Raw genomic sequence first — 12,260 nt, 5'->3', positions numbered from 1 at the left:
TCCAGCTCGATGTCTACCTCTCTGAGGTCTCTCTTGCAGACATCTTTGCAGCGCAGCTGGGGGCGTCCGGGAGGTCTTTTGCTAGAGGCTAGCTCGCCATACATGATGTCTTTTGGAATCCTTCCATCGTTCATCCTGTGGACGTGGCCAAGCCAGCGGAGCTGACGCTGCCTGAGGAGGGTGTGCATGGTTGGGATTCCAGCTTGCTCGAGGACAGCAGTGTTGGTCACTCTGTCCTTCCATGATATTCCAAGGATGAGCCTGAGGCAGAGCAAGTGGAAGACGTTCAGCCTCTTTTCCTGGCGGGCATACAGGGTCCAAGTCTCGCTGCCATAAAGGAGGGTGCTGAGGATGCAGGCTCTGTAGACTTGCATCTTGGTGTGAGTGTACAGCTTGTTGTTATTCCACACACACTTGCTGAGTCTGGACAGAGTTGTGGCCGCTTTTCCGATCCTCCTATTTAGCTCAGTGTCCAACGACAGGGTGTCAGTGATGGTGGACCCGAGGTAAACGAACTCGTGGACGACCTCTAACGTATAGTTGTCAATGCTGATTGATGGGGATTCAGCAACATCCTGACCGAGTACATTCGTCTTCTTTAGGCTGATGGTAAGCCCAAAGTCCTTGTACGCTTTGGAGAACCGATCCAGCAGTTTTTGAAGCTGGTCTTCTGTGTGAGACACTACAGCAGCATCGTCTGTGAACAGCATGTCTCTGATGAGGACTTCTCGCACCTTAGTCTTAGCTTTCAGCCAACACATATTAATTAACCATCTTCAGTAACAGGGCTAAAGCTGGGACTTTCATTGACTTAATCAAAAGGCACAGTAGAGTGACATCTTGTGTATTTCTCTGAGAGTTTCTTTTAACTATTTACAGTGTCTGCACGACCTGGCCTGCATTCATCATGCATGCGTTTGCCCCCAGGTCAATGGCGCTTTCTCTTGCAGGGCTGTTTTTCCCCAGAGCCAATCCCTGGCTGGTGGTGCTGGCTGTGATCCTGGCTCTCCTGGCTGTTCTCATCCCGCTGGCCAGTTACTGCTTCTGGCGGCAGCACAGAGAGAAAGGTGAAGTTAGAACAAGAAGGGGGAGTTTGGCGAAAAAGAAATACAAACGTAGAGATGCCGGAGTTACCTGTGTGGAGGCTTTGCAGGCAGGGGGAGCCAGGCTGAGAGGGAAGGGCAGAGATTTTCTCTGTGCTCAGGTTTGCTGGGATCCTGCTGACCTGAGCGTCCAGCTAAAGAAAAGCAGCTCCCCGTCATTCTCCCCTCCCCCACTCCTTTATTCAGCCCCATTCCCACCCCTCCCTTCACCCCCTCTGGCAGAGCTGCAGAGAGCACGGAGGGAAGCAAAGAGAGGCTTTTGCCCCCGCCCCCATCCTACAACGGCCCTATCAGACAGGGGTGTGACAGGACCCCGGCAGCGGCCACGGCTCCTGGGGAGCCGGGAGGAAAGGGTGAGGGGGCACGTGCAATGACTGGGAGGGGTGGAGTCCAGCTATAGACGGTAGGAGCAGAGCCTCTGGGCTGCCTGGGGACGTCAGGCCACTGCTGGCTCTGCGCCTCTGGCCGTGGCATTGGTGAGAGAGGCAGATGCTCCCCCACTCGGGCCGGGAGTGGAGGAGTGTAGCCAGGGCACTGGAGCGAGCTGGGGCCACGTTGCTTTGCCGGTGCGTGCGGGGTCGATCTCTGCTGCTGGGGCTGGTCCTCACCCAAGGTTGTCAGCTGCTGACAAAGCTGTGTACAGACAGTGCAGAGAAAGGTCACGACGCCTTGGCTTTTCGTGGCCGCATTCTTGTTTGCCCCGTGGTGGGGTGGGCAGGGAACCAGCCCCAGACCACCTGCTGCTGATGGTTGCACTGAACAAGGGTTGGACTCGGGGTGGCTGTGACGGCCGCTGCCCTTGTCTCATGCACCTGAGAGGAGGAGTTCTTCTGGGCAGCGGCTGCTGGCTCCCTAGAGGATTTCAAGGAGCAGCGAGGGCTGCCGGGGTTCTCGGCTCAGTGTCCCCCACCGCTTCCCTCGTTTCACACCTGCACCTGCACCCCTCTTTCCTCCTCAGTTGGTCCCTGGGTCTAGTAGTCCCTCCCACTAGGCTTGGGGAGCAGCCTTCCCAGGTAGCCAAATAGTGCAACCTCTTCCCAGGTAGCCAAATAGCTCCCCGGCCTCTCAGCTGAGCTGACAGCGAAGGCACCTATGAAAGCCCAGCCGAGCCGGTCACCTGAGCTGGGCAGTAGGAAGGTGGCTGGGGGAAGCGGGAGCCCACAACACAGGCAGCTGGACTGGCAGCACACGGGCCAGGCATACGTACGCAGTTCTCTACCTATGGCAGCCCCCTGGCCCAAATCGTTCCCCCGAGCCCAGGCCCTCCTCCCTCCCTGTCAGGGAACGCCCAGGAGCACCTGGCCCAGCAGGATTTGCGAATTTACTGACGATTAGGAACCCTGAGCTCACCTCTTGCCGTTTTCTCCCCCTAGAGGCCCTGCGGTCTAAGCTGAAGACGCAGAAAGGTGAGTGTCCGGCACCAGGGGGATGCACTGAAGAGTTGTCTAACACCACTTGAACACCGCTGGCGGGGGGGGTCACGTGGCTTGGGAAGGCAAATGCCTGGGGGACTTTGGCGGAGCGTGAGCCAGTTCGGGAAGGCGTGGGCTGCCTCGGCCTGTGAGACCCACTGCGCAGGCTGTCGCGCCAGCTGGCAACCACCGTAGAGCCCCGGCAGAGCGCCTCTAGTTCAACGTTAGCAGGTGGAATTACAGGCTGTTTGAATGAGCGATGGGGAACGTCTCCACCTCGGTGCCAGAGCCTAAGCGGGGAGCTCAGGGGCGGCTCGTGCTGGCTGCTGGCACAAATAGGCTGCGAAGAGACAGGGCCCCTTTGATGGATGAAACACCCTGGCCAGGGTTACACTAGAGAGCTCTGTTGGCAAACTCTTCCATGCTCGAAATAGGCAGAGCGATAGGGGCCAGCTCTCTGGGTGCTGCAGGCTGGAACACCCATGGGAAAAACAGTGCGTGCTCAGCACCCGCCAGCCAGCCGGCAATCAGCTTCTTAGCAGGCCCCGCTGACCGTCTCCTCCTGCTCCCCACCAGCGCTGCCCACCCAGCAGGCAGCAGCTCTTTGGTGGCAGGCTGGAGGGAGAGGGGCAGGAAGAGGCAGAGCAAGGGTGGAGCACGCCTGGGGAGGGGGATGGAGCCTCAGGGTGCAGCAGAGTGAAGCACCCCAGGGGAAAGCTGACGGTCAGTGCCTTGGCTGCGGCTTTGTTTAACCAGATCCATTCTTTGCCCAGGCTCTGAAGAAGGAGGGATTGTCTCTTCCCCAAATGTCTTGGGTTCCTTCTTCCTCAAGAGCCCTTCCTGATTTCTTTTCAGAATAAAACCATGGCCTTCTCCTCCTCCTCCCAAAAGTGTCACCTCTTCTCACCGGCTCCAACCCATCCCCCTGCTCCCCCATTCATCCCGGTTTCCCTTCCTTTCGGTCACCCTTCACGCACCCTTCTCTTCACGTAGCCTCCCCCTCTCCTCTTCCTAGCAACACGCCTTTACGTCAGCCGGGGCCTGTCCCGCCAGCCTTTGCCAGCCGCAGGGTCTCAGTGGTTTTCCCGCTCAGCTTTGGTTTCACTTCGTCAGGGTAGACTGTCCCGTTCAGCGCGTCAGGCACGTAACTTTTCCCTGAGCTGAGTTCTTCAGCATCTTAGCCCCCACCGCCCCTTCTGCTTTCTACCTCTAGGCTCAGTGAATGCGCTGTCTGTGACCGCGTCCGTCCTAGGTCCCCTGAAACCCAGCTTCAGTCCCCCGCACTTCCTGAAACTGCTCCCATGCCTCTGACCTAGCCAGACCCTGTGGCTTGTGTGTGAGCTCATCACCCTTGTGCGAGCCTCAGGCTTCTCCTTCGGACACCGCCGAGCAAGCCCAGGCTCGTTCACAGAGGTGCGGGGGGGGCCAGGGGTAATGGCCCAGGGGCCACGGAGATTTGATAAGGCCAAAGGGTCCCTGGCCAATGCTTCATGCAGCGCAGTGGCCCCAAGGCGAACTTCTTCCCTGCCCTTGCTCCATCCTGCTCCTGGAAGCAGCCAGCTTAGTCCTGTGGCCCCTCGGGAGACAAGGGGGTCTCTGTGTGCTGCACCCACCCCGAGTGCCAGCTGTGTCCAGTGAGAGCTGCAGAGGAGGTGTCCTTGGGCTGCAGCATGTGGCGAGCCCCCGGTCACCTCCCCTAGCAGACATTGCCAGAGGGGTGTTCCAGTCGTTTTTGGCAGCTGACGCCCCCTCCTTTCCCCCAGCCCCAAACCAGCCCTCCACAAGCAGCCTTGCAGAGCCCAGCCCCTCACCCCTTCCTCCAGGAGCCCACACCTTGCACCCTCAGCCGCCTATCCCCAGTCCAGCGCCCACAGCCCCTCCCCTGCCCAAGTTCCTTTCCAGGTGCCGCCCCCCAGCGGAGTGTTGGACGGGCGCACAGAAGCCCTGTGCGTGTTGGCAGAGCACAGCCGGCAGCCCGCTGGGCACCAGCCGCCGCGGGTCCAGCAAACCCCGCATCAGGCAGCCCACGGGCGCAACTTGTGTGTACATTGGGGGCCCATTGACTCTTCTGCCCTGGGGCCCGGCATAGCTCCCAGCAGGCCCGACCACTGCTATCTCCGTTAAAGCCTCACCTTTCCGAGCGTCCTCTTCTCCCGTGTCCTCCCGCCTCCCGCGTCCCTTTCAGTGTCTGTTCAGCTGGGCCTGTCTCTGCCCACCTCCGTCTTCCAGATCCCGTCCCGCAAAGCCCACGGCTTGTCTCCAGGAGTTCCTGCGCACGTTCACAGCACGGGATCCCACCTCTGTGCCGGCTAACTCTGAGCCTCCTTCTCTGCTGAGGACTTCCTCCCCCAGCCCAGCCCAGCCCGGGGCTGCCCCCAGCAGTTCACAGGGCCTGGGGTGAACTGTCCTGCCCCCCCCGCCTCACTTTTTCCGACCTTGCCCCGTGCCCTGCCCCCGAGCCCCATCCCTGCCCCACGCCTCTTCCCGCCCCTCCTCCACCACCGTTGCACCCTTTTCCCAACCCCACCTCCTCCAAAGTAAGACAGCTTAAGGAATTACGGGGAGCCTATGCCAGGTGGCCCCACCTCTCCCCCAATCCACTGCGCTCCCCTTCAGAGTGTCCCAGCCCCTACGCTTCCCCAAGCCTGCATCAGTAGTGGGCCTGAACCAACGCTTCCACTTCCTGTCACCACGGTGAAGCCAAGCACAGCAGCATGGGAGGTGCAGCCGTGGCAGGGTATCGGCTAGGGGATAGGGGTGTAGAGCCACGGCCTGGAGTGGGCCTTAAAGGTATGTGTGTCTATGCAGGGGATGGGGCTTGAAGAGAGGCCAGTGGGCTGGGTGGGAGGCTGTGGTGACAATGGTCCAGGAAGTGCTGTTGTCTGGTGCAGATTTACCTGTCCAGTCTCTGAGGTTTATAACGTAGTCAATGGAACAGCTGGAGCGGGACAGCTTAGGTCCCCTCAACCCTAAAAAGCCGGCTCTTGTGCTACGCTCTGCCTGCTGTCTTCTGGCCAAATCTTTCCAAACGTTCCTGTCACCAGAGAGGGAGACGGTGCTTTTAGCTTGACTGCTGTGCATTAAGGTTTGAGACTCTGCATTAACTCACAATGTCTGTTACTTTCCAGCGGAATACGAGGCTGCAAAAGGTAAGGGCGTTTTTACTGGGCTTGACTCAGCTTTACATTGTAAAAGGAACGTTCGGAGCTGTGCGCGCCAAGACACGTTAGCACAAAAATAACGCGTTACTGTAACCGGTCAGGTACACGAGAAGGGGAAATCCAGGGAGTACCTGGAAATAACGGATGGAAACTTTTTGGTATTGAAGTATGAATACTGGCAGTTTTATTTTTCACATTAACCCTTGGAAATACCCTTAGAAAACAAACAGACGTCGCTCACTGACACCTGAGAGACCTGGTAACATGAACAGTGTGTGTTTTATGCGGATGGGGCCCAGCCACATGAGCTCTCCGGGGATGTTCTCGACGCACTCAGGTTTCCATGCAGCAGAATTGAATCCGAGTGCCCTAAACGCGCCACAACTCTAGAAACAGCCACGTGGCTCTGCCCCAGGCCCACCACGCTTTGTCTGCACAGCCCGGCTCAGCTCTCCACTGCCATCACGGTCTGTTCCGTACAAATCCAGAGCCCACGGGCAGACCAGTATGGACTCTCTTGCCCCACAGGGGCAGGCTCACCTGCTGGCCACTTGCCTGCTCCTCCCCCCAGGTGCCCCTTGCCAGCTGCTTGCCTCCTGCCCCAGCTGGTCGTTTGCCCGCTGCTCCCCACCAGTCCCTCGCCTCCTGCCAGCCCCTCACCCAGTGCTCTCTGCTAGGTATGGTGCTCTATGGGTTTAGCTCGAGGGAAGTTCTGTGATTTCAGCTCTCAGCCCAGCCACAGGGATTTCAGCATCCACCCGGGTGGATGCTCGGGCTGCGCCTAGATTCAGTCCAGCTGCTGGCAGCATGATGCAAATGAGCGTTCATGACATTGCAGTGCCCAGCAGAAGACAAGCAGTGTAGGCGTGGTTTTGCTGGCAAAAACCCTCTCTGTTGCCAGCCCCTTATCCCTGGAGAAAATCAGGGGTAAGGGGCTGGCCGCAAAACCAGCAGAACCGTGTCTACGCTGCTTGTTTTCTGCCACAAACAGGCAAAGGAGCAGCTATTTGTAACGTTTTGATCCCTCATTTGCATCATGCTGCCAGCAGCCAGACTGACTCTACACACAGCCTCACGGAATAACCGCGAGCCCCTGGTGCTCACCTGGGCTCTGCTGCTGTCTTTGTCTTTCGGACGTGTGGCTGGGTGGCTCAAAGACTCCCAGCCACCTGTCTCAGCCGGTCTCCCCTCCCCTTTTCTACGCCACAGCGCTCTGCCCTGTGCGATCGACATCTTAAACAGCAACGATGGCCACCCGGTTCCCTCCCAGGGATTTTCAAGCATTGGTGGTGTTCCGCAAGTCGTACACTGGGCGACCGCATCATTTGGGACTTTACACCAACAAGTTGTTTACGACTGGCGAAACCCCCCGGCTTCGCCGGCTGCCCAGTAGGTCTCGCAAAACAAAGTCATTATTTACACACACACCCTGCAACAACACGTTCCTCAAATTCCTTCAGCAGGACTGAGCTCCTGTTCCCTCCTTCCTTACAAAGGCAAAGTCGTAACTACCGGTTAGGAGCCCAGTTCTGGTGTCCTTACTCAGGCTCAATTCCCACTGGAGCCAGCGTAAGGTGGGTTTAGACCTGGGCGCTTCTGTTATTGAGAATCTCTCCCATTGATTCATGTATGTTCTTTTTCTCTGTTTTTTTCTCCCCTCTTGTTCTCTGGACCCTCTGGCAGAACTGGGTAAGCTCATTTCTGGTCTGTCCCCCTTGATTTTCCATGCGCGACTTGTTGAGTCTGTATCTCGATTCCGTAACTTCTCGTGTCTGGTTATTTCAGGACTCATGAGAGCCCGAGGATACGCAGGTAACTAATGCTGCTGCTGACCCAGCCCAGCTCCGTCCCTTCCCGGGGGTACTTGGTCACTGCTCAGGCCTCGTACAGCTCTCCCTAAGGGGCAGAGCAAAATGGCTGCGTGAAAACCGAGGAGCTGTACGGGGTCACTCTGTCCCCTTCTTGCTGCTCATTGGCTCCCAGTTGTCCTGACACCTGCCCCAGTGCCCTTCCCCCAGCCCCGTGATCCGCCCACCGTCCAGCTGGAGCCCCCCATTCCCTTGCACCTGTCTGCCCCCCGTCCATTCTCCTTCCCCTGCTTCCCTTTGTCTCCTGTTCTTCTTACCCCTCCTCTCTCCCCTCTTCCAGCATCAACCTCTCTCCTCCCTTCCATCCCCCACGGACACATTCCCATCCCCCGCTCCTCCTGCCCGTCCCCCTCAGTGTCTCCTCCCAGGCCGAGGGGCCCTGACTGCCCTCCGACAAGACCCCGCAGGGTGATCCCTGGGGCGCAGGTTCATTTCCCTCCAACCCCAGGGACCAGCCCCCGCCCCCTGCCCTGACCCTGTGACTCTCCCCAGTGGACGTGACTCTGGATGCAGACACGGCTCATCCCAAGCTGCTGCTGTCCGAGGACAGGAAACGTGTGCGATACAGAGACAGACAACAGGTTCTGCCCAAAAACCCCGAGAGATTTCTTGCTTACCCTGTTGTCCTGGGCGCTGAGGGGTTCCGAGGCGGGAGGCGTTACTGGGAGGTGGAAGTGGAAGAAGAGGCGGAGTGGTACCTGGGGGTGTGTAAGGAAAACGTGAGCAGGACGGAGAAGATCACAGCGTCGCCTGAGAATGGCTATTGGACCATACGGCTATGGGATGGAGAGTATGTGGCCTGCACATGCCCCAGGATTTGCCTCCCCCTGAACAATGCACCCGGCCGGGTGGGGGTTTTCCTGGACTACGAGGCGGGCGAGGTCTCATTTTACAACGTGACTGACAGGTCCCATCTCTTCACTTTCAATGACACCTTCGACGGGGGGCTCCGCCCTTACTTCTCTCTCTCTACGGATGCCGGGGGGACAAACGCAGCTCCCCTGACAATCTGCCCCCTCCCAGCGCAGGCTGGAGTGAAGCTCTGTCCCCGACAGTGACCCTCCCAGCGCTGACCTGTTTCCCTGGGGGTGATCGAGTGCCTGCTCGCTGTCAGTGCGCCCCTCGCCGGTCCCAGCACCAGGCCTGTGAGCTGATGGAAGGGAGGAGGCGCGGGCCAGGGCAGGTGACATCAGCAGCAGAAGGACATCGGTGCGGTGTCGGGGGTGGAAGCTGTGGGGAGGGGGCTGCAGGGGCAGGAAGGGAAATTGCCAGCTCACAAAGGGAAGCAGTAGTGTTCGAAGGGGAGGGGAGGCAGATCAGCGTACTAGGGAGCAATCCCCCAGGGATTTCTGTGACCTGACCCCGTCACAGGGCTCTGCGGAGGGGAGAGAGGCCGCATGTGGTCAGAGCCTTCAGGGAGGTTCTGGCACATAGTCGGGGCCCTGGAGGGAAGGGGCAGTGAGCGGGTGGAGGCAGATGTTGTGGCCGGAGATGAAAGTGAGCTGATGTGGGCTTTTCTGACAAGCTGGGAAGAACTGGTTGCCGCTATGGGCTATGAAGCAGTGCCGTGGAAAAGGTCCTGGGGTTTCCAGTGGATGAGAGGCTGGATATGAGGCAACAGTGTGCCCTTGTCGCCAAGATGGCCAACGGTGTATTGGGGTGCACTAGGAGGAGCACTTCCAGCAGCTCTAGAGAAGTTGTTATTCCCCTCTACTTGGCACTGGTGAGGCCACATCTGGAGTATTGTGTCCAGTTCTGTTTTGCTCCCTGCAGTATAGGAAGGATGGGGACGCACTGGGGAGGGTTCAGTGGAGGGAAATGAAAACAGTTAGGGGGCTGGAGCACATGGCCTATGAGGAAACGCTGAGGGATTTGGGCTTATTTAGGTTGCAGAAGAGAAGACTGAGGGGTGATTTAATAGCAGCCTTCAACTTCCTGAAGGGGAGCTCTAAAGAGGATGGAGAGAGGCTGTTCTCAGTGGTGAAGGATGGCAGAACAAGGAGCAATGGTCTGAAGTTAGAGAGGGGAAGGTGTAGGTTGGATATTAGGAAAAACTACTTCAGCAGGAGGGTGGTGAAGCACTGGAATGTGTTTCCTAGAGAGGTGGTGGAATCTCCATCCCTAGAGGTTTTTAAGTCCTAGCTGCACAAGGTCGTGGCTGGGATGATTTAGTGGGGTTTGATCCTGCTTTGGGCAGGGGGCTGGATGTGATGACCTCCTGAGGTCCCTCCCAGCCTAGGATTCTCTGATATACAACCAGTGTTAAAGAACCTCACTGCCCCTTTTGCCCCACTCCCCATTGGAAGGACCTCTGACAAAGGGGGAGCAATTTCTATGCCTTGTGAAATCTCAATGTAAAATTTGGGGGCGGGGTGTGATTATTTTAATTTAGAAAATATCAGTACTGTAACAAGGGGTTAATGCAAGAATATTTGTATTTACATTGGATTTTTGTATCAACAGTGTCCCCAGCCATACTTCTATAAATTTAGTTTTTGAGTCTCCATACATATCAAAATTTAACTTCACTAAATACCATTTCATGCTGTCGTTTCAAGAAATGCAAAATATTTATCCTAACATGATAATTGTTGAATTATCAAAATAGGTTATTCAATTCCCCCTGCATTACAATGAACATGTATTCTAAACATCCCAACTAGCCCCATTGTTTAACTGCTCGTTCTGTCCCCTGCCTGCAGAGGGGGGAAACCTTTTTCTGGGTCAGGGGGCACTTACCTACAGAAAAGTCTGTTGGGGGCCACATAAAAGGGAGGAGCAAAATAATCCACCCTCACTGATGTGGCCTCCTGTTTCCCCTCATACACCAGCCCCAAGTGTGTGAGGGTGGAAGAAGTGGGACTTGCATGTAACCTATCATTGAAAAAGCCTGAAAAGCATTGAAAAAGCTCTGAATATGTATGTTCCGTTAGTGTACATGTATCGTTCCTGCATTTGAGGGTAGAAGTGTTAAGTATAAAACTGTTTACTAATCTAGACAGGCTGAGTGGGGGCTACTGCTGGTACTTGGGGTATTTAGTGGGCCTGGTATTCATGACAATGATCTGCAAATAGTCTTGCTTCTCCTGTAAGCCTGGATTATGGTTAGTCCTACAAGGACATGTGGCCAGGTCACCAGATGCTTGGCTCCATCCTGAATTTTAAGTGACCTTCCACAGAGGTGTTAGTACAAAGGCTTCCCAACCTATGAATATTCTATATAAGAAAAGGGAAGTAAACAATGAAGGTCTTCAGCTGACTTAACAGGCTGCCACCTCACCCAGACAGGACACAGGAAAACACCTGAAAACTAAAGAATTGTAATCACAGGGGTGGAAAAGATCTGCTGAATCCAGGTCACAATGACAGATCTGGCCTGAGAAGGACTTTACCTGAAATAAGAACTGTGGTGAGACATTATGATTTGTAACAACTTCTCTTAGCTGGTGTTTTATGTTGCTTAGTAACTTACTTTGATGTCTGTTATCACTTACAGCCTCTTAAATTCTATTTTTTATGCTTCACAAATTCACTTTTGTTTATTTACTAGAAGATTTACTCAGTGTTGCTCATATCCTGAACTCAATTATTTTTATTTTTTAAATAAAATTAAAATGTACATGCGTCATTAAATCATTCCCCTCTCTGTCCAAGGCCCCACCTCTCCCCACCTCTGCTCTGCCCCCTGCCCTTTTGTACACCCTCCCCCTTCCTCTTTCTTGCCCTTGTTCCATCCTCTCTCTCTGCCCCAATCAATGTGACCTAGGTGACGAGTGGAGCCAGTGGCCTGGATCCTGCTGCTTGTGCCACCCCCTTCCCACTATCATCGTTATCATCAATAACCGTGGGCGCAGCGCCCATTGGTGTCTGATGCCTCTCTCACTATTTCTTTCCATCTTTCCCTGTCCAGGGCGGAGTGGTTTAGTTTCTGTAGACAAGCTCTGCACCAACCTACTACATCATCTACCCATTCTCTGTGGGGTCTGCCTCTCCTATTCGAACCGTCCATTATGCCCAATACCAGGGTCTTGATTTTTCATTCGTCATTCATTCTGCAGATACGCCCAAATAGCTGTAGCTTCCATTTTACAAACTCCTGCAGCAGGTTCTCTTTTGGCTGTATCTTCCGATATAATTCCTCAGTGGTGACCTTCTGCATCCATCCTGTTCTCAGAATCTTTCTGTAACAACGCCTTCCGAATGCCAATATTTTTCTTTTGGAATCTTTCGTTATCACCCATGTCTCACCTCCGTACAACATGCTGCTGAATACACACGTTTTCAAGATGCTCAACTTTGTTCCTAAGCTAATCGCTTTGCTTTTCCAGATCTTATCCGTCACCTTCAAACTCGCTCTTGCTTTCGCTATTCTAGTCGCTGTTTCCTTCTTACAGTCTAGATCATACGTTATGTTGCTCCCCAGATATGTGAACTTCTCTACATTTTCTAGTTCAATACCATCGGCACTGATCTTCCTTCCTATTTCCTTGTCTCCAAATACCATTGTTTTTGTTTTATCGATGTTCATAATCAGTCCGTACCACTTCCCTTCTTCGTTTAGCACCAGCACCATTTTCCCTAGCTTCTCCTCATCTTCCTCAATGATAACCATATCATCCGTGAACCTTAAGTTGTTAATTCTTTTCTCATGCACAGATATCCCTTCTATCTCTTCCTTGATCATCTCCATCGCTCTTTCCAGATGTGCAATGAAGA

General features: G+C 55.0%; 1 protein-coding gene across 1 annotated transcript in view; it reads left to right on the top strand.

Moving 5' to 3' along the window:
* LOC142024978 (butyrophilin subfamily 1 member A1-like) overlaps positions 1 to 11,163 on the top strand; it is a 32,731-nt gene extending 21,568 nt beyond the window's left edge. Inside the window, exons 6-7 of the mRNA XM_075017374.1 lie at positions 951 to 1,115; positions 8,037 to 11,163. Of these exons, the coding sequence (XP_074873475.1) occupies positions 951 to 1,115; positions 8,037 to 8,602 (731 nt within the window). The 3' untranslated portion in view covers positions 8,603 to 11,163. The remainder of the gene's footprint in view (positions 1 to 950; positions 1,116 to 8,036) is intronic.
* Positions 11,164 to 12,260: the final 1,097 nt, after the last annotated feature.

This window comes from Carettochelys insculpta, chromosome 22 (assembly GCF_033958435.1).
Source record: "Carettochelys insculpta isolate YL-2023 chromosome 22, ASM3395843v1, whole genome shotgun sequence".
Classification (NCBI taxonomy): Eukaryota; Metazoa; Chordata; order Testudines; family Carettochelyidae; genus Carettochelys; species Carettochelys insculpta.
This window is presented reverse-complemented; position numbering and strand designations above follow the sequence as displayed.